This window comes from Suncus etruscus, chromosome 1, assembly GCF_024139225.1.
Source record: "Suncus etruscus isolate mSunEtr1 chromosome 1, mSunEtr1.pri.cur, whole genome shotgun sequence".
NCBI classification, from domain to species: Eukaryota; Metazoa; Chordata; class Mammalia; order Eulipotyphla; family Soricidae; genus Suncus; species Suncus etruscus.
Window position 1 is genome coordinate 193783945 of NC_064848.1, and position 22153 is coordinate 193806097.

At 44.4% G+C, this 22153-nt stretch overlaps 1 protein-coding gene across 1 annotated transcript; it reads left to right on the forward strand.

The window, feature by feature from the left end:
• The first annotated feature begins 828 nt into the window (after positions 1 to 828).
• METTL2A (methyltransferase 2A, methylcytidine) lies at positions 829 to 16946 on the forward strand. The gene is made up of 9 exons (XM_049780515.1): positions 829 to 938; positions 1094 to 1185; positions 2370 to 2719; positions 4274 to 4323; positions 5701 to 5761; positions 6939 to 7078; positions 10253 to 10359; positions 15052 to 15117; positions 16601 to 16946. The coding sequence occupies exons 1-9, from the start codon at positions 829 to 831 to the stop codon at positions 16753 to 16755; spliced, it is 1131 nt and encodes a 376-aa protein (XP_049636472.1). The 3' UTR covers positions 16756 to 16946.
• Positions 16947 to 22153: the final 5207 nt, after the last annotated feature.

Genomic DNA, 22153 nt, shown 5'->3' on the forward strand with positions numbered 1-22153 from the left:
CTTAGTGCTGCACAACTTAAACTCCTCATTTATCCAATCCATCTCCAGTGGTGGGCACCCCTCTTTGGAAGTATTACCAAAGTATTCCCGGTGCTTTTAATATATATTAAGGTATTGTGGTTTATAATAGTGGTAAAAGTAGTTTTATCTATCATATATCATTTCAACCCATATATCATTTCTACACATACTCATCTTTTCTTATAGCTGCATGGCATTCAATTGTGTATGTATTCCACAACTTCTTCGTCCATTTATCTGCAGTAGAACATTTGGGTTGTTTTTGCATTGGGGGAATGCTGCAGCTGCCAAGATTGTATCAATTAACATTAAGTTCACAGTTTAGGCTTTCTTCTAGCTTCTCCATTTTGTTTGTTTGTCTTTGGACCATACCCAGGAATTCGCAGGGTTAACTCCCTGCACAAAAATCAGGGGTTAAATCAAACCCAAATAATCCACAGCAAGCTCTACAAGTGGGGACCAGTTACACTAGAATTCTGGGGGGTAAAAGAGGGAGATATGGGATGCATACTGGGAACAGGAATGGATGGAAGACAACACTGGTGATGGGAATGCCCTTGATTTATTAAAGTCACTATGAACCTTGAATATTACTGTGAAATATTTGTAATTCACTTCGGCCACAATAAAAATTAATTTTAAAAAAATCAGAGGTTTTCAGGGGTTGGTTGGGTGGAGGGACCAGACAGGAACTCTGGGACAGGCCCGCCTCCATCTTTTCCCGCCCTGTCCCAGCTACTTCCGGGAGGGGTGTGGCCGCACCGGAAGTACCACCCAATGACAGGTGGCACTTCCGCTTCCGGTGTCATGGCCGCCTCCTGCACAGAAGGGGAGCCTATCGCTGGCATTAGAAAGAGGCAGCAATTCGGGAACCGGTTCCTGAGCGATCCAGCGCACGTTTTCCACCACAATGCCTGGTAACCGCCCAGCCCCTCGCCCGGTCGGATGCTCCCATCTGTCCCGCGGACCCAAGTCCCTCTGTCCACCCAGGCGTCCCCTCCCATAGTTGTGACCCTTCCCGCGCCGGTGCGAGAATGTGAGACCCCCTAAGTTCCCCGTTTGGTTTTCCCAGGGACAATGTGGCATGGTCGGAAGAACAGGCCGCAGCGGCGGAGGAGAAAGTCCGGGAGAACAGTGCCCAGCGAGTGTGCCCGGAGAAGCAAGGTGGGACCTTAGAGGAACGTTTTTAAGGACAACACACTGTGTAGTAACCTTTGACTTTTTAGGAGGAAAAGTTGAAGAACCTGAAGCAATTTAGCTGGTGATGGCGATTTAGGGGTGGGGGGAGCTAAGTGCATTGATATCCAAGAGTTTGCTGTATGGTCTCAGAAACACATGAACCCCAGGCCAGAAAAATAACACAGTAGGAAGAGCATTTGCCTTCCATGCATTTCTTAGGTTCATTCCTTGGCATCTGCTAAGATCTCCAGAGAAACCCTCCCTCTTAATCAGGAGTGATCTTTGAGCACAGAGCCAGAAGTATGCCCTGAGTACCTCCAAGTGTTACACAAGAAACAAAATGATAGGGGCAGAGAGATAGTACAGTGGGTAGGATGTTTGCCTTGCCCATGGCTGACCCAGATTTGATCTGTGTGATCCCTCCAGCACTGCCCGGAGTACCGGTAATTCCTGAGTGCAGAGCCCCAAGTAACTCCTGAGTATCTCCGGGCATAACCCCAAAACAAAAATAGTTGACTTTAGCTAGAAACAGATTTGAATTTTTTCCTAATAGTTAAGGCTCCAAAATGTGGTAGAGTGATTGACTGATTTGCTGGCAGAAGTTGCACTCTGAAAGGAAGGAATTACAGAGAATTCAACTATAATGACTATGACTAGTGGTAGGACTATGACTTCAGAAATGCCTCCATCCACTTCATGATAATTTAGTATAAAATGGTACTTGTGAAAGTGGTAACAGAGATACAAATATGATGTTGAGGCTGGAGTTACAGTACAATGGATAGGGCACTGGCCCTGTCCACAGGTGACCTGTCTATATTTCTTTTTTTTTTTTGGTTTTTTGGTTTTTTGGACCACACCCGTTTGATGCTCAGGGGTTACTCCTGGCTAAGCACTCAGAAATTGCCCCTGGGGCCCGGAGAGATAGCACAGTTGTGTTTGCCTTGCAAGCAGCCGATCCAGGACCAAAGGTGGTTGGTTTGAATCCCGGTGTCCTATATGGTCCCCCGTGCCTGCCAGGAGCTATTTCTGAGCAAACAGCCAGGAGTAACCCCTGAGCACCACCAGGTGTGACCCAAAAACAAAAAAAAAAAAAAAAAAAAAAAAAAGAAAAAGAAAAACAAATGTTGAGAAGTGGTTTTTAAAATTTGTTCTTTTAATATTTTCAGCTGATTATGAGATTAACGCCCACAAATACTGGAATGACTTTTACAAAATCCACGAAAATGGATTTTTCAAGGATAGACATTGGCTTTTTACTGAATTCCCTGAGCTGGCTCCTCATCAAGACCAAAGTCACATGAAGGATTTGCTACCAGAGAATAAGAAACCAGAAACATCTGAACATAAAAGTAGTGTGGATGAATCTGATTTAGTAGAAGAACAGCATGGGTGTTCTTCAAACAGTTTTGGACATAAAATATCTCCTGTGGAGAAGAATGTAATTCAGAAATTCAATGATCTGGAAATCTGTGCTGAAGAATTTCCTGGGTCCTCAGCCACCTACCGAATACTTGAGGTAATCTCTTCATTATCGTCAACGTGGGGTAACTGATGTCCCATTGTACACTGGCAGAGAGAGGCTGGACACTGGAGTAACTTCTGTGTGATGAAGCTGACATGAATTAACCCAGTGTTTTTCAACCTTTTTGTGCAAAGGCACACTTTTTTTCATGAAAATAATCATGGGGCACACCACCATTAGAAAATGTTAAAAAAATTTAACTCTGTGCCTATATTGACTATATATAAAGTAATTCTCTTGAATAGGAATCAAACACAAATTATTTTATAATTACTTTATTATGAAATAATCTAATGATTGGTCTATTTGTGAGCCAGAGTCGCATGTTACAGATGAAATTGGAATTTTTCTCTGGCACACCAGACAGTATCTCATGGTACACTAGTGTGCCGCGGCACAGTGGTTCAAAAATGCTGATTTAACCCATGTTTTAACCTGGGAGTAACCTCCATTTTTGAGTGAATACAATGGCCTGGATCAAATCCAGTACTCACTAGTTGAGTTAAACATCATCTGAGATGCAGATGTTGTGTTGAACTTGATGAACATGTTGGGTTGAAAGGTGCTATATCAACTATCTGCAAGGAGTCAGATGATAAAATTATTTGTTTCTTCGGTTTCTCAGTTAACTGGATTGGTACCTTGTCTGAGATTTGAGAGAATTCTTCTATTATATGATGTTCCAGAGACTAGATTGATCTGGAAAATGGGTGGAGCTTTAACTCACATTTACTAAAAGTTACTACATATACCACTAGAAACTGGTTAACCTTTTGATTGAGTCTTTTAGAATAACTTTGTCCCTTTTCCAAAGCAAAATAGGACTTCTGTCTCCCTCTCTGCCCCCAGGGGTTATGAGGATTAAGATCATGCCTATAAAATGGAGCACTATAGTTTCAGCACATTGTAAGCCTGTAATAAATAGTCACTGTTACTAATTGGTGTTGTCATGATCCCTTTTCATCAGTTTTCCAGACTGATGAAGTGTTTCTCTAGTAAGGTTATAGTGGAGCTATGAGGGAAAACATTCTATCTAAAGCCATTGAGATACAGCTCAAAGGATGAGAGTATGTTCTGCAGGAGTCCTAAGCAGGGCCAGGAGGAGGGCCCTGAGCACCACCAAATATGGCCCAAAAATCAAAACAAAAAGAAAATATTTAGAAAAAGACAAGAATTTCATCACCTTTTGGGGGCTTTGCTTTTTTTTTTTTCTCCCCCACTTTATTTTATTTTTACACCAGACTATATCCAGTGTTGCTTGGGAGTTACTTCCACCTCATTGATTTTAGTGGGGAATTCACTTCCCACAGTGCTCTGTACAGTGTTCAGTCTTGGGCATTTGCTAGCCTCTGAGGTATCTTCTTGGCTGTTCCTCCCAACCCTTTTTAAAGGGTTCCTGAGATCAAGGTCGGGGGAAATCAAGGAGATTGCTTAGCTCTGGTCACTCTTCTTTCCCTAATTCTGTCATTAAACATTACCTTGTTGCCTAGTATCAAGGAATTAATTCTTTGGAAAATTGTAAAGTTAATACTTTGTCTCTGTCTTCAGGTTGGTTGTGGTGTGGGAAACACAGTCTTTCCGATCTTGCAAACCAACAAGTAAGTATTTGTAAAATTTTCACAAACTCCTGCTATAGGACTGGTGATGTGTATGAAAACTCTTGCCTTGAATGCATAAAGCCCTGGATTTGATTCCCAGTGCCACGTGCTTTCCTGACCACCACTGGAGCATACTTATAGATAAATGGGTGTGACCCAAAAAACAAAACATACTTATTAATACAATTAATAGTGGTTATTAGAAACTTGAAATAGGAGATTAGATGGTGGTGAAGGTGCAGTTGCTTTGTTCATCAATACAACCATAAATGGGCTGGAGTGATGGCGCGAAGCGGTAAGGCATCTGCCTTGCCAGCGCTAGCCTAGGATGGACCTCGGTTCGATCCCCAGCGTCCCATATGATCCCCCAAGCCAGGAGTGATTTCTGAATGCATAGCCAGGAGTAACCCCTGACATCACCGAAAAAACAACCATTAATGCTAATATTGTAATCATGTTACCTGAACTACAATAAACATTTTAAACTTAAAAAAATTGGATTTTGATAAGCTATAGTAGCTTACAGTAAGGAAAAATGATTGTTTTATTCTTAGCACCACTATCATTATAGTAGGGAGATGCATGATGAGATAATTGTAAGCGCATTCAGTGACTTATAGGAAAAACTTGTTCATGTAAATAAGAAAAATAGAATTGACATTGACTTTCTACTGTTGTGAATCCTATACAATATCATTTTCTGTGCCTTCCAGAACTTGCGTTTCTACCAGCATCTCTCCTTCCATAAATTCTAGGTCCAAAACATTTTTGAAAATTGATCTAATTAATATAGTACTATACCACTTATAGTCTTTATAGCCCTCTTACATGTTCTTGTGATGTTCATGTTCTTGTAAGTAAAAAAGCACCAAAAGGAAAACAGGCTTTATTCATAGGATCTGAAATGGTATCAGTTGTGGCCCAGTAGATAATTCAGTTATATAGAGTACTTACTTTCAAGCATGTATCCCTGGATTTTATCGTAACACCACACACAAAAAAAATTTTAAAGATGGGCCCGGAGAGATAGCACAGCGGCATTTGCCTTGCAAGTAGCATATCCAGGACCAAAGGTGGTTGGTTCGAATCCCGGTGTCCCATATGGTCCCCCGTGCCTGCCAGGAGCTATTTCTGAGCAGACAGCCAGGAGTAACCCCTGAGCACTGCCGGGTGTGGCCCAAAAACAAAAACAAAAACAAAAAATTTTAAAGAGGATGTAAATAAAAATGAAGCCAAAATGAAATGTGTGCGGCAATAGATGTGGGTTTTTTGATGAATGGGATGCTGCCGTATTATATTTCTATTATCCCACAGGAAGAAGAATAAAAATTGTTCATTCTATTTGTAATCTTTGTGCTGTTTTCCTGCCTAATTCAGTGACCCAAGACTCTTCGTTTACTGTTGTGATTTCTCTTCCACAGCTGTGGAGCTAGTCCAGGTAAGTGCAACATCTTGAGGGATCTAACTTAGGTCAGCCAGATAAGTGAAAGAAAAGTTATTGAAAAAGATAGAACATGGAAGAGAAGAAAGAAGAAGGAAAAAAGAAAAAGTACAATAGCAAGAACATTTTGTGAAAATTATTGTATCTCCAATAAAGTCATTAATACAATGGCAGAAGGTTTAGTAAGCAAGCTCTTGTTATTAGCTATCCATTCTGTTACATTGAGGTGTTCCTTTAGTAGTGACAGTATTAAACAAATGAAGTTGTCCAGAAATTCGAAACACTATTACTGATACTACAACTAAGGGGCATCTACTCAGCTAACAGGCCTCCTGAAGGGGTGTTTTGCCTGCACTGCTCCAAAAAGCCCTGGTTATATCAGCCCCCAAACCAGCATTCCTGAAGTGTGGTCAGAGTGGTGTCCCCGGATGGAATCATAGAGGGTCAGTGTGAAGCAGGGCCATCGGGGGAAACAGTGAGTCTGGGTGATGGAGGCAGGCAGCAAATGTGGCTTTGGTAGGATGGGGCTTGGCCCATGCTCTCCTTCCAAGATGGCCAGCTTTCTGCTGCGTAGGCCCATGTACTCATAATCTTTCACGGCTGGGTTTATATCTCATTTAAGAAAAGATGAGAAAAGACTGAGTTTGAGGAGCTGGCCCACAGTTTGAACATCAAAATAGATTTTTTTTTTTTTAAAAAAACACCGAAAACATCAGAAAATCACTGGAGATAGTACAGAGGGTAAGACACTTGCCTTTCATGTAGTTTGACCCCAATTCAAGTACTACATATGTTCTGAGCCTAGCCAGGAGTAATACTGAGCACAGAGCGACAATAAGCCCTGAGGACCATCAGGCATGGCACAACTTCCAACCCATATTCCACAAAATATAAAAACTTCAGGGCCTAAATGATAGTAGGATGCTTGCCTTGCACACTCTTGACCCAAAGTCCACGCCTCACACCTTGTTGGGCCCCCCCCCCCCCCCGAGCACTGCCAGGAGTAATTCCTGAGTATCATTAGGTGCAGTTAAGAAACCGGAATTGGATGTGGAGCAGGAATTTGTGCTAAAATGATGAGAAATGTGTGGAAGCAATTACGTGATTTAAAAAAAATGAGCTTTTCTTGAGGCGAGGTGAACTTTTTCAACCTGTGTGTCTCTTTCAACTATAGACAAATCCAGCATATGATCCTTCCCGGTGCTTTGCCTTTGTCCATGATCTGTGTGATGAAGAGAAGAGTTACCCCATGCCCAGCAACAGTCTTGATGTTGTTGTCCTCATCTTTGTTCTTTCAGCAGTTGTTCCAGACAAGTAAGTCTTACGTTCCTTCATCAGGACTGGAATAAAAACGATGCCTTGATCTGAGAGTTTGACTTAGGGGTCACCTAGGGCCCTAGTTAAAAAGGGTTTTGTTCTGTCAGCATAGGTAGGAAGAAGGCACTATCTCCAAAGTGAGGTGAACACTCATTCGCTAAAACTCTTGGAGCCTTCTTTTTTTTTTTTTTTTTTTTTTTCAGAAGGGGTGGGCAAGCCCATACCTGGTGGTGCTCATGGCCTTTTGAAGCCTAACTTCTATTTCAGTTTTGTTATTCTTACTTAATGATTTAGCTTTTAAACTGTTGACTATAGACTTTTATTGTGTGACTTAAGTTCTTTTGGAGGAGAGCAGTCTTTGTAGTGGGTGTGTAAAGAAATTCCCTATTTTTCTTTTTTTTTTTTAGAGGGGGAACCCAAGCCCAGCGGCACTCAAGGGTTACTCCTGTCTGCTCAGAAATCGCTCCTGGCAGGCTTGGGGGACCATATGGGATCCAGGGATCAAACTTGGGTCTGTCCCAGGTCAGCCACGTGCAAGACAAATGCCTTATTGCTGTGCTATCTTTCAGGCCCGAAAAATTCTCTATTGGGGCCTAAGCAATGGTAGTAAAATACCTTGCGCGCAGCTAATGTGGGCTCAATCCTTGGCAACCTATATGGTTCTCTGAGCCCACCAGCAGTAAGCCCTGAGCACAGCTGGACATGATCTCCAAACAAAACAACCAAATGTCCCATTGATAACTCTATAACTTGTTCTACAACTGTGTCTCCCGCTCTTACTAGATAACTTCCCCATTAGTGTTTTTGGGACACACATGACTGCCAGCCTCATGTATGTGGAGATCATACAATGCTAGCCCAGCGATCAAATTTGGGAATCCCAAATGCAAAGCTTTTGTTCCTTCCTTTTAGTTATCTCGATAACTAAACACTTTTAAATACTTAGAGTAAACCAGTTTATTATGAAGTGAAGACACAGCAGAGTAGTTCTCTGATGTTTAGATTCTTTTTTTTTGAGAGGGGTCCACATCTGATAGTTCTTAGAGGTTATTCTTTTTTTTTTTTTTTTTTTTGGTTTTTGGGTCACACCCGGCAGTGCTCAGGGGTTATTCCTGGCTCCAGGCTCAGAAATTGCTCCTGGCAGGCACAGGGGACCATATGGGGCGCCGGGATTCGAACCAATGACCTCCTGCATGAAAGGCAAACGCCTTACCTCCATGCTATCTCTCCGGCCCCATTAGAGGTTATTCTTTGCTCTGCACTCAGAAATCACTCCTGGCAAGCCCAGGGAGCCATATAGGATGCTGGGGATCAAACCTGGGTCATTCACATGCAAGGCAAACTCCCTCCCACTGTACTATCTCTTCAGCCCCTGATGTTTAGATTTATTTTTCTCTAGGTTTTTGGGCCACATTCACTTTTGCTTAGGAGTTATACCTGGCTCAGAAATTAATACTGGCAGACTCGGGGGACCATGTGGTATGCCGAGGATTGAACCCTGGTCAGCCCTGTACAAGGCAAACACCCTTCCTGCTGTGCTATCTCTCCAGCCCCTGATGATGTTTAGATTCTTTTAAGATTTCAGTACAGGGTTCAGACAGACAGATAGTATAGAGTGTAAGGTGCTTGCCTTGCATGCATCCACCTAGGCCCATGCACCCCAAGCCTTGTCAGGAGGGATCCCTACATACCCCCCCCAAAAAAAAGGTTGTAAAGCCTTATAAAATAAAAGCACCCCATTGTCCTCATGAAATACAAGCCTGAGGAAACAGTCAGAAGCTCAAGCGGTGCTTGCTCTTCTCTAGGCCCCCGTTATGCATAGATGACATTGAAGAAACCGAGGAGCTGGGATACAGTGCTTGGTGCTTGCTTTGCAGACAGGAAGCCCGAGTTTAACCTGAAAAACACTGTCAGGTGATTAAATAAAGCAAGAGAGTTGGGAGACAGTATAGTGGGAAGGAACGTGCCTTGCACACAGCTGACCTAGGTTTGATCCTCCACATCCCATATATGGTTTCCCAATTTCCTCTAGGAGTGGTTCCTGAGTACAAAGCCAGGAGTCAGCCCTGAACATCTCTGGGTGTGAGTCAAAACCCAAAAAATCACAAATAAGTAGGGCAGAATCACCCACCGAACATCTGGGCTGGTTCTAAACATTAGTAATTATAGAAGTTTAAATGGTAGACTGACTTTAAAAGCATTAAGGTGACTGAAGTAAATCTATTCATTTCTTGGGTAGACTTTCAAGTGTTTTCTGTTGTATTTGTAGCACATATACTGGGGCCGGTGAGGTAGCGCTAGAGGTAAGGTGTCTGCCTTGCAAGCGCTAGCCAAGGAAGGACCCCGGTTCGATCCCCTGCCGTCCCATATGGTCCCTCCAAGCCGGGGGCAATTTCTTAGTGCTTAGCCAGGAGTAACCCCTGAGCATCAAATGGGTGTGTTCCAAAACACCAAAAAAAAAAAAAAAAATACTGTAGCACTTATACTCCTGAAATTTTAAAAACTGACACATGAAACAGAACTCCTGCAGTCTGTCGGTGTTTATGTGCATATTGCTGTCAGCTTGTAAATTGTGAGTTCTTGACACCAGTCAGCATTTCACAAATGGACATTAGAGACTGTGGAAAACGTTCTGGCCTAGAGCTCCTAGAGGAGGCAGCTGGAGTCCCACATCAGGTGGTCCAGGGAGCCCAAAGGAAGGATGGCTGAGTCAACAGCAGCAGACACCACAGAAGTTTGGGCATGTGCACTTGTTCTCCCCGAAGCCAGAGCAAAGAACTGAGATCAGGGCTGCTGGGTCAGAGCTGACTGGGCAAGAGTAGTGGCGCAGCAGTAGGATGTTTGCCATATGTTTGCACACGGCTAACTTAGGACAGACCGAGGTTCAAATCCCGGCATCCCATATGGTCCCCCCCGAGCCAGCCAGGAGTGATTTCTGAGCTCATAGCCAGGAGTAACCCCCGAGCGTCACCAGGTGTGGCCCATAAACAAACAAACAAAAATGTCCACTGACTGTTTGGATATGTTCTAGGGCAAAGGAGCTTTATTTTTGTATTTTGGTATGCTGGGGTGGGGGGTAGGGGTGTGCGTGTGCCTGACAGTGTTTGGTGAACCATGCAGTGCCAGGGACCAAACAGGAACCCTGACTTTTCATCCTTTGCTTCCCGGCAGGATGCAGAGCACCATCAACCGGCTGAGCAGGCTTCTGAAGCCTGGAGGGATGATGCTTCTGCGAGACTATGGACGCTATGACATGGCTCAGCTTCGCTTTAAAAAAGGTATTTTAGGGGCTGGAGAGATAGCACCATGGTAGGGCGTTTGCCTTGCATGTGGCCAACCAGGAGGGACCTGGTTCGATTCCCAGCATCCCAAATAGTCCCCCAGCCTTTGAGGAGCAATTTCTGAGTGCAAAGCCAGGACTGACCCCTGAACACCTCTGGGCGTGGCCCAACAACCAACCAATCAATAAATAAAATTTTTCAAAAAAAGAAACCTTAAAAAAAAAAAGAGGGCCGGAGAGATAGCATGGGAGGTAAGGTGTTTGCCTTTCATGCAGGAGGTCATCGGTTCGAATCCCGGCGTCCCATATGGTCCCCCGTGCCTGCCAGGAACAATTTCTGAGCCTGGAGCCAGGAATAATCCCTGAGCACTGCTGGGTGTGACCCAAAAACCACCAAAAAAAAAAAAAAAAAGAGGTATTTAGGGCTGAGAAAGATAGTAAGGTGTCAAGGCACACACCTTACATGCTACTGGCCCTGGGGCCGTCGAGGTGGCGCTAGAGGTAAGGTGTCTGCCAAGGAAGGACCACAGTTCAATCCCCCGACGTCCCATATGGTCCTCCCAAGCCAGGGACGATTTCTGAGCGCTTAGCCAGGAGTAACCCCTGAGCATCAAACGGGTGTGGCCAGGAAAAAAAAATAAAACATGCTAATGGCCCTGAGTTCTACCTAGCATCATTGAGTAAAATCCTGGAGACTTCAAGCACTGCCAGGTTGGCCCCAGGTAATCCCAAGTTGCAGCACGTCCTCAGGCTATCACATGGAAATGCCAGCCCATTTGGCTGAGAATAACTTTAAGGAGTCCTAGACCTCCTGACACCTGAGGGGTGTCAGGAATATAGTTTGGTGATAGAACACTTGCCTTGCATGTAATATTTTGCATTCAGGGCCCGGACAGATAGCACAACGGTGTTTGCGGACCTAAGGTAGTTGGTTTGAATCCCAGTGTGCCATATGGTCCCCCGTGCTTGCCAGGAGCTATTTCTGAGCATGCGCGCATGCGTGTGCGCACGCGCACATACACATACACATTTTTTAATTAAAAATAATTTTTTAGGGCTGGAGCAATAGCACAGCAGTAAGGCTATTTGCCTTGCACGCAGCCAACACAGGACAGACCCTGGTTTGAATCCCCACATCTCATATGGTCCCCGAGCCTGCCAGGACTGACTTCTAAGCACAGAGCTAGGAGTAACCCCTGAGTGTCGCCGGATGTGACCCAAAAACCAAAAAAAAAAAAATCTTGTTTAAATAAAGACTTTTAGAGGGCCAGGACTGAGATCAGTGCTAGAACTACATGCCATGCAGTCACAGACTGTTTGATCTTGGCACCACCCTACATGCCAAGGATCACCCTTGCCCCTTGTTACTCCTGCTGCCACAACTAAGTGTGACACAAACCCCAGTCATTGTAACAACAAAATGGTAAGGGGGAGAAAGGAATTGTTTCTTTTTGTTTGTTTGGTTTTGGGCCACACACCCTGTGACACTCAGGGGTTATTCCTGGCTCTGTGCTTAGAAATTGCTCCTGGTTTGGGAGACCATCTGGGACGCTGGGAATCAAACCATGGTCCGTCCTAGGTCAGCCACATGCAAGGCAAACACCCTACTGCTGCATCACCACTCTGGCCCAGGAGTTGTTTTTTTTTTTTATTAAAAGTATTTTCCTTGGGGCCAGCGAGGTGGTGCTAGAGGTAAGGTGTCTGCCTTGCAAGCGCTAGCCAAGGAAGGACTGCGGTTTGATCCCCCAGCGTCCCATATGGTCCCCCCAAGCCAGGGGCAATTTCTGAGCACTTAGCCAGGAGTAACCCCTGAGCATCAAATGAGTGTGGCCAAAAAAAAAAGAAACTAATAATTTTGGGGCCGGCGAGGTGGCACTAGAGGTAAGGTGTCTGCCTTGCAAGTGCTAGCCAAGGAAAGATCGCGACCGCAGTTCGATCCCCCAGCATCCCATATGGTCCCCCCAAGCCAGAGGCAGTTTCTGAGTACTTAGCCAGGAGTAACCCCTGAGCATCAAACGGGTGTGGCCCGAAAAATCAAAACCAAAAATAAAAAAGTATTTTCCTGGGGTGGGGAAAAAAAAGTATTTTCCCTTGTGTTCAGAACAGTGAATCTATTTATATGTTTTATGTGTATTCATATCTCTAAGAGGAAACATTCAAATCAGTGTTCACATCAGGTAGGGACATGCATTGCATGCAATACCTGGATTTGATCCTCAACATACCGTATGGCCCCCTGAGTCTGACAGGAATAATTCCTGGTGCAGAGTCAGGAATAACCCCTGAGCACTACAGGATGTGACCCAAAAACAAACAAATAAATAAACTTACAAATCAGGGGCCAGAATGGTGGCAGAGGTGGTAAGGAGTCCCTTGCAAGCACTAACCTAGGACGGTTCTATTCCCCCGGTGTCCCATATGGTCCCCCAAGCCAGGAGCGATTTCTGAACGCATAGCCAGGAGTAACCCCTGAGCGTCACCGGGTGTAGCCCAAAAACCAAAAAAAGAAACTTAAAAAGACTCTGGTTTTACATAAAAATCTTTTTTTTTTTTTTTTTTTGGTTTTTGGTTTTTGGGTCACACCCGGCGGTGCTCAGGAGTTACTCCTGGCTGTCTGCTCAGAAATAGCTCCTGGCAGGCACAGGGGACCATATGGGACACCGGGATTCGAACCAACCACCTTAGGTCCTAGATCGACTGCTTGCAAGGCAAACACCGCTGTGCTATCTCTCCGGGCCCACATAAAAATCTTTTTACATTACAAGGGTGACATGGGACAGACTCAGGTTTGATCACTGGTATCCCATATGTTCCCCCAACCCTGCTACAAGTGATTTCTGAGTACAGAGCCAGGAATAACCTCTGAGTGCCACCAGGTGTGGCCCCAAAACAAAAAACCAATATAGGTCTGGAGCGGTGGCGCTAGAGTAAGGCATCCGCCTTGCAAGCACTAGCCTAGGATGGACCGAAGTTCGATCCCCCGGCATCCCATATGGTCCCCCCAAGCCAGGAGCTATTTCTGTTTTTGTTTTTGCAGGTGGCCCACACCCGGTGACACTCAGGGGTTACTTCTCGCTATGCACTCAGAAATTGCTCCTGGCTTGGGGAAACATATGGGAAGCCGGGGGATTGAACCGTAGTCAGTCCTAGCCTAGTGCAGGCAAGGCAGACATCTTTTTTTTTTTGGGGGGGGGGAGCGGGGGGACACACCCGGCAGTGCTCAGGGGTTACTCCTGGCTGTCTGCTCAGAAATAGCTCCTGGCAGGCACGGGGGACCATATGGGACACCGGGATTTGAACCAACCACCTTTGGTCCTGGATCGGCTGCTTGCAAGGCAAACGCCGCTGTGCTACCTCTCCGGGCCCAAGGCAGACATCTTAGTGCTTGGGCCACCACTCCTATTTCTGAGAGCATAGCCAGGAGTAACCCCTGAGTGTCAAATGGGTGTGGCCCTCCAAAAAAAAAAAAAACAATATAGTGTCTCAAGCATCACCATTTAAGTAATTCCTAAGTGCAGAGCTAGGAGTTACTCCTGTTCATTGCAGACTATGGCCCAGACAAAAAAATTAACAGGAGGTGTTGAGTAGGGAATACAGGCATATATATGTGAGCCCTGAGTTTCAGCTCCAGGATCTTATCCCACCCTCACCCACACCTCCCAATACTTAGGGGTTCAGAGAGTACACCTAGTGTGATGCTCAAGGTTGACTCTTGGCTCTGTGTTCAGGATTGCTCCTTGCAGAGCTTGGGAAACCATGTGTGATGCCAAGAATCAAATATGTGTCAGCCATATACCAAGCAAGAACTTTATCTGCTATACTATTTCTTTAGTGTCCACCCTCATATTTTTTGTTTGTTTTTGTGTCAGACCCATCAACACTCAGTGTTACTTCTAGCTCTATACTCAGGTATAATTCCTGGCAGTACTCAGGACCATATGGGATGCTGGGGATTGAACCCAGGTTGGCCATGTGCAAAGCAAACATAACCCTGCTGTGCTATCACGCCAGCCCCAGACACTTCACACTTATTATGTTTGCTTGTTTTGTTTTTGGTTTGGAACCATACCTAGCAGTACTCAGGGCTTATTCCTGAGTCTGTGTTCAAGTCTGTGCTTGGGAGATCATATAGGGCAAAACATACACCCTACTTACTCTGGCCTCCACAAATAATCTTTTCCTAACTTGATCCTATGTACAATAGTAACTGGAGGAAAATAAGTTGAATGAAACTTTTGACCTTCAAAGGGTCAAAATGGCTCCCCCTAGTCTGTGACTTTAGCAGCAATGAGTGTCCATAACAAAGACAAGTATAGGTATCTTTATTTATGAGCATGTTTGCTGACACCAAAAATGCAGAAGGACAATCACCAGAGTGATAAATTTGAGGTGACAGCATCAAATTTTTTGAAACCTGTCTGTATTGCTTCAAAATCTGTGCGATTCATCGGAGAGGGAATCTTTTCATACAACAGAACTCTACAGTGGATTATAGCTTGGACATGTTTATCTGTTTAAAGTTTCAGCATTCCTTGATAGAAGATTTCTGCTAAATAACCATTGTAACCAAGATATGATTCTGTTCTCTGCCTGAGAGATTGATCCCTTTATACACATTTAATTGGCAGTGAAGTTCAAAGAAGGGCATTAAGTTTTTCTCATTTTTTTTCTTAACTACATCCCTGTACAGGTCAGTGTTTGTCTGAAAATTTCTATGTGAGAGGCGATGGCACCAGAGTTTACTTCTTTACACAAGGTATGAAAATATTCTTTTTTATTCTAATATTTCCCCAAATGCCAGATGGAATCTTTCTCAGCTTCCAGAAATGAAATCTCTGGCTGCTCCGGCCTACCTGTACCATCACCTTTCACTAGCCTCAGCCTGCATAAACTTTCACTACCCAGTCTTGCTCTCTGTTCTTCCCTACAGTCACTTTGTCCAAATTGGCAAACCTGACTGTTGTGCAAAATTGCACCTTGCAAGGGTTGTTTTACCCTGGAAACTGAGTTGTGCTTATTAGTAACTGTAGGTGAACTCTTTTCTCACTGGCTTCAGGTTTAACTCAGACTACTCCTGTTTTCTGCCTGACTGCAGGCTTCCTCCCTCACCATGTCTAAAGAATTACTCCAGGGCTCATGGGCTAGAGTGCAGCTTTGCATGTGTGAGGGACAGGGTCAGCCCAGCACCACCAGGTTTGCCCCCCAAAAAAAGCAAACAACAAAAACGAATGACTAGTCTCAGTGTTGGGCACCACTTTTTTTAAGCCGTTATTTAAAGCAATAATCCTTCTAAAACCAATAGAAAGAAAAGACTAGGAATTGAGGCTCTTTTAGACCACTGACTCTGGTTTGATCCCCAACACCACATGGTCCTTTGAACAGAGCTAGTTATGGCCAAAAAAAAAGGTTTTTTACTATTTTTTGTATTACTTGTGTTTCCTGGGTACATGGTGTCCAAGCACATGTCACCTGCATCTCCTGAGATGTGAACTTTACTACTTTCATGCTGGCTTGTGTACTGAGCCTCTCTCTGCCTTTGGATAAACCTGAGGACTATATGGGTGCTGGAGATCTAATCCGGATAAGCCATGTGCAAGGCAAACTCCCTACCTGCTATACTATGACTCCAGTCTGTCTCTGTTTCTATCTCTATCTCTGTCTCTGTCTTTCTCTCTGTCTGTCTCTCTCTCTGTCTCTCTTTCTATCTCTCTCTCTCTCACTTTCCCCCACCCTCCTCCCTCCCTTCTAGTACCTCCAAATAGAACCTTTACTCCCTCATAAGTGTATATTTATACATATTATACATAGGTAATATTTGGACACTCATATGTAAATTTTGACATATAATTATTTAGAGCTTGTCCGTGAAGCTCTCATCAGCTGACCATTAGAAGGGGGTGCCTTCAGGGGTAGGGGGACAGTTTTCAGGCTGCTCTTGTCCCTCAGATGGTTTGAGAGTTGAGCTACCATTGAGGGAGCTTAGAGAAGTAGTGTAACATACGGTACATTGAGGGCCTGAGTGTGACCTTGAGCACTGCTAGGGAGCCCTCCCAAACAAGACCAAAAAAAAAAAAAAAAAACCAAACCCACACTTAAATATGGATTTTTTTCAAACATAATTCAGGACCCAGCTATTGTCACCCAAATAATGACCCTGGTGTTCATATTTAACATTGGAAGTAGGAGCTGCATTGCTCTTCCTGGTGGAAAATACAGAAGCTTCTTCTTTCCCAAACTAGATGAGCTGGACACGCTTTTTACCACTGCCGGATTGGAAAAGGTGGAGAATCTGGTGGATCGCCGCTTACAGGTGAACCGAGGGAAGCAGCTGACAATGTACCGGGTCTGGATTCAGTGCAAGTACCGACGGCCTCTTCCATCCAGCACCAGCTAAGCGACACCCGCTGCTGACATGTTCTCTGCTCCGTGGGACTCTTGAAAAATACGGCCACAGATGTTGGCCTCTGATGTTGAACAGTTCAAATGCTCAGACATTGAACCCGAACCTAGGAAAAATACCATCGCCCTTTTTTTTTAACGTAAAACTGAAAATCCTACTTTATATTTGTGAAATACTTGACTATACATTTTCTCATAATTTTGAGATCTCGACTTGTATTTCAATCCTGTTAACATTTAATAATATCATACATGGAAATTAGAAAGAATATAATCAGGTACCATCTGACTATGAGTTACTCAATTATTTGGTGGTTAAATTACTTGTGCTTTTGTAATTGGCACATACAAGGATGAATAAGGTCTCCTCTGGCCAAGGAGCAAGTTGGGAAGAATTCTGTCTTTTGATTTTGTTTTTTGTTTTGTTTTGTTTTTGTTTTTGTTTTGGGCCACACCCGGTGACGCTCAGGGGTTACTCCTGGCTATGCGCTCAGAAGTCGCTCCTGGCTTGGGGGACCATATGGGACGCCGGGGGATCGAACCACGGTCCGTCTCCTAGGCTAGCGCAGGTAAGGCAGGCACCTTACCTCGAGCGCCACCGCCCGGCCCCTGTCTTTTGATTTTGTACTGAGTTAACAGTATTGCTATAAAGAATAGCAGGATGTGGGGCTGAAGCGGTAGGGCATTTGCCTTGTAGGCAGCTGACCTAGGACAGACCTCGGTGCTTCCCCTATGGTCCCCCAAGCCAGGAGCGATTGAGCACCTAGCCAGGAGTAACCCCTGAGCATCACCAGGTGTGGCACAAAAAAAAAAAAAAAAATCAAGATGTGTATCTTGTTAAATAGTAACCATTCAAAAATTTTTAAGAGGCCAAAGAGAATGGAGGTAAGGTGTTTGCCTTGCATGTAGATGACCCTGATTTAGTCCTCAACACAACATAGGCCCCAAGCATTGCCAAAGTGAGCCTACAAGGTATATTCTCCTGACCTTCTCCCCACAAAGAAAATTTGGGAGGCTGTTTTCAAAAATAACATGTTGGACCAGAGAGGTAGTACAGGCAATGAGACACTGGTTCAATTGTTGCCTGACGTAGGGTTCCCTAGGCACCACTAGACCATGAGTCCTGAGCACAGAGCCAGAAATAGCCCAGGGTCTTAAGTAGAGTTGGTGAAATGCAGGCAAGTACTTACACCCCTGTAGTTTCCCACCTTAGTTACTTTTTTTTTTTTTTTTTTTTTTGGTTTTTCGGGCCACACCCGTTTGATGCTCAGGGGTTACTCCTGGCTAAGCGTTCAGGAATTGCCCCTGGCTTGGGGGGACCATATGGGATGCCAGGGGATCGAACCGCAGTAGCGATCTTTCCTTGGCTAGCACTTGCAAGTAGATACCTTACCTCTAGCGCCACCTCACTGGCCCCAGTTACTTATTTTTTTAATTTGGATTTTGGTGCCACACATGGAAGTATGTTTACTCCTGGCTCTGTGCTCAGGAATCACTCCAGTCCAGATGGTCTTGGTGAACTGTTTCTGGTGCCAGAGATTGAACCTGGGTCAACTGCATGCAAGGCAAATGCCCTACGAATGAGCTTTTTTGAACCTCTCCTTTTTGGTGGCCCACAGTTAGGTGATGACGTGTTGTCTTTGATTCTTATGTGTGTTGGTGAAATCTATAGCTTCACACAGGAGGTGTGCACTCCACCATAGAACCACATCTCTGTCTTCAAATGAGAATAGTATTTGTTTTACCAGATCAGGGAGATAAAGTGTAGAATGCCAAGAATTAAGCCTCGGGTCTCCTACATTCTCTGTGTTCAACGGAGTTCATCCTTGTTCCCAGCAAAGAACCTTCGTTCTTGGGGTTGGGGAGACAGCTCAAAGGACCAGAGTGCATGCATGAGGCTGCAAATTTGACCTCTTGCTCTGCTGATATGTACTCCCCAGCACTCCAGCCCCCCAGAACAGCCTGCTGAAGAACCATATTTAAAGCAAGAATTTTGGGACCAGAATGATAGCACAGTGGTAGGGCATTTGCCTTGCACTCAGCCAAAATGGGACAGACCTGGGTTCGATTCCCAACATCCCATATGGTCCCCTGAGCCTACCAGGAGCGATTTATGAGCGCAGAGCCAGGAATAACCCCTGAGCATTGCTAGGTGTGGCCCCAAAACAAACAAACAAATAAAAATAAAACATGAATTTTCAGATAGTAGGATACTAGTATCAGATAACAATATACTAGGGTAGGGTGCTTGCCTTGTATGTGGCCAGTCTAAGTTCCATTCCTTTGAGTTTTCTGACACTGGATTTTATTGTTTGAATATTTAATTCAAATTTAAATATTGCCATTTTAATGTGTAATTTCTACAACTAAGGACAGTCTGTATCACCAAATGCGTTTGTCCATCAGAAGCAGAAAATTCAGAGATTTTGTGATCCCAAGAGCTTCCTATTATCACCCCAGAAACCCGGTGACGACAGTAGCATTGTGTTATATTTAGAAGTCACGTCTGAGTCTTCAGTCTGCAGCAGTCCTTCAAGCCTGTGTTTGTGCCCTGGATTTGAAGATTACAGGCAGTTTTGCAGCTACTTCTGAGACTGGTTTGTTGGTGCTTTTAGTGTGATTTGGTTCAGATGGTACATTTTTGGCATGGCTGTCCTCTGACGTTCTGCTTCTCCCTGCATTCTCTCAGCACACATGGGGTTTTGAATGGTCTTATTTGTGATATTACTATGACCATCACCTGGAGTGATAGTGTCTGTAGGGTTTCTCCATGGAAGTTACTAATTGAAATTTTGTTGTGCTCTGAGACTATAAATAGCTCATACTTCATCAAACTTTACACCTTCCTTTCAGCATCTATCGCTGTTTTCATTATTATGACGGTAGCCACTTAGCATTTCCGAACCCCACCATCCTTCATTGATTGGTTGACATTGAAGGAAAAAGTTCTCTTTTCTCTATTCATTTACTGAATAGAGACTCAAATTTGTTTTAGTCAATATTATAATTCATTAGGATGTTAATTTTGATTCTCATATGATCCCAGATCTTGCCAATAGGAGGGAATCCCTGGTATTGCTTCTGTGACCTTTGATATGTCCCTGTTATTCTGTGAGCACTTAAAAGAACAAGTTGTTCCAGGCTCATCTTGTTCTTTCTCTGCCTCAGTCTGAATCAGCCATTTCCCCCAAGGATTTCTGTTTGCTTTTAGTGGAGAAAGATATAGAAACCAAGAATTGAACACTAAATGTACTCATTGCTCTTGAGTGTTTTGTTTGCAGTGGCTGTTACTCAGAATAGACACACACACACACACATACACACACATTTGTGTTTTTGCATTTACATAGATATTGAGAACTTTCCATTCAGATCATTACCTTTTTCTTAGTTGTTTTTTTTTTTAATCTTTTAATTTAATTTAATTTTTAGAATAGTTTTTGGGAACCAGAGCAGTGGCATAAGCAGTAGGGCGTTTGCCGTGCACATCATAACCTAGGATGGACAGTGGCTCGATCTCCCAGAGTCTCATATGGTCCCCAAGCCAGGAGCATTTCTGAGCACATAGTCAGGAGTAACCCCTGTCACCTGGTGTGACCCCCAAAAAACCAAAAAAATAAAAATAATTTTGGGGGGTTTTTTGGTGGGGAGGTGTCACACCCAGTGGTGCTCAGGAGTTACTCCTGGCTCTGTACTCAGAAATTGCCCCTGGCAGGCATAGAGGACCATTTGGATTTGAAACACCATCCGTCCTGGATTGGCTGCATGCAAGGCAAATGCCCTATTGCTGTGCTGGTCCCTAATTTTTTAAATAATTTTTATTAAAAAAGGGGGGAGCAGAGCAATAGCACAACAATAAGGCATTTGCCTTGCACGCAGTTGCCCAGGACAGACCTAGGTTCAATCCCTGGCGTCCCATCTGGCGTCCCCCAAGCCAAAAGCGATTTCTGAGCACATAGTCAGGAGTAACCTCTGAGCATCACCAAGTGTGGCCAAAAAAAAAACAAAAAATAATAATAATAATTTTTATCAGACACCATGGTTTAACTAAGTTGTTCATCATACAGTCATTTCAGGCATTAAATGTTCAAACACTCAATCCCACCAGCATGGTGACCTCTCTTTACCAGTATGACCTCCCCAAACTCTCACCCATTACCTCCATTACCACCAGCATGCCTCCATGCTGCACAAGCAAATTTACTTCATATTACTTGTTACAACACAAAGGCAGCTGGAATTATCAAAAGTTAGATCAACACAGGTCACCTTGAATGATTGTTCTATCTCTCCAGAGTGTTACTAAAGTCAGTCTCTGAGGACTTACTGGGCGTGGTTGGTGCTAATTGAGCCTTCTGTGTTACAGTTTAGGCTCACTGAGGCAGTTAGCATCCTATGGAACTTCCCCATCAGGGTTCCTGTGATGTTATTGGGTTGACACTACTATAAGATACTGAGGTGTTGGGGCCGAAGAGATAGCATGGAGGTAAGGCGTTTGCCTTTCATGCAGAAGGTCTTCGGTTTGAATCCCGGCATCCCATTTGGTCCCCTGAGCTTGCCAGGAGTGATTTCTGAGCATAGAGCCAGGAGTAACCCCTGAGCAAAGCCGGGTGTGACCCCCCCCCAAAAAAAAAGATACTGAGGTGTTGGGGCTGGAGCAGTGGCGAAATCAGCAGGGCCTTTCTCTTGCACGCGCTAACCTAGGACGGATCGCAGTGTGATCCCCTGGTGTCCCATATGGTCCCCCAAGCCAGGAGCGATTTTTGAGCGTGTAGCCAGAAGTAACCCCTGATAGCATGGAGGTAAGGTGTTTGCCTCACATGCAGAAGGTTGGTGGTTTGAATCCCGGCATCTCGTATGGTTCCCCAATCCTGCCAGGAGCAATTTCTGAGTGAAGAGCCAGAAGTAACCCAAGTATTGTCAGTGTGACCCAAACCCCCCCCCAAAATAAATAAAAATAGATACTGAAGTGTTGGCAGGGCCATTCAGGATTTATAGCTCGAAAACAATTTGGTGGCTTGGACATTTGCAGATCAGTACCTTTGATTCCAATCGAACATCACAATTTATGATTCGTCTGGCCTATTGTACTATGAGCCTAACTCCAAGCATTTCTCTGGATGATCTTCAATGCATCAAAGTGCTATGTTGGCTGAGAAGTTTGCTCCATGTGCAAAACTGCATAGAAACTGTACAGGATATAGGGCCATTTAGACTGGAGTGTCAGAGGAGTGTTTCTTAAAAGGATAGCTATGATTTGGCTGAGTTCACTGTGTGCAAAATGAGGGACAGCTTCTCTGAACAAGGCACTCCTAAGCCTTTGGAGTGGTGACCCTGTTTTGGAAGATAGTGCCCAGATCAGAAGATCCTTGGAGCAGATCTCTTCTCCCCCA

Excerpts from the sequence above, each read along its gene's own strand:
- METTL2A (XM_049780515.1), top strand. The coding sequence starts at position 829 with ATGGCCGCCTCCTGCACAGAAGGGGAGCCTATCGCTGGCATTAGAAAG. Across the intron at positions 2,720-4,273 it reads CCACCTACCGAATACTTGAG|GTTGGTTGTGGTGTGGGAAA; the intron begins GTAATCTCTTCA and ends CTCTGTCTTCAG. Across the intron at positions 15,118-16,600 it reads AGTTTACTTCTTTACACAAG|ATGAGCTGGACACGCTTTTT; the intron begins GTATGAAAATAT and ends TTCCCAAACTAG.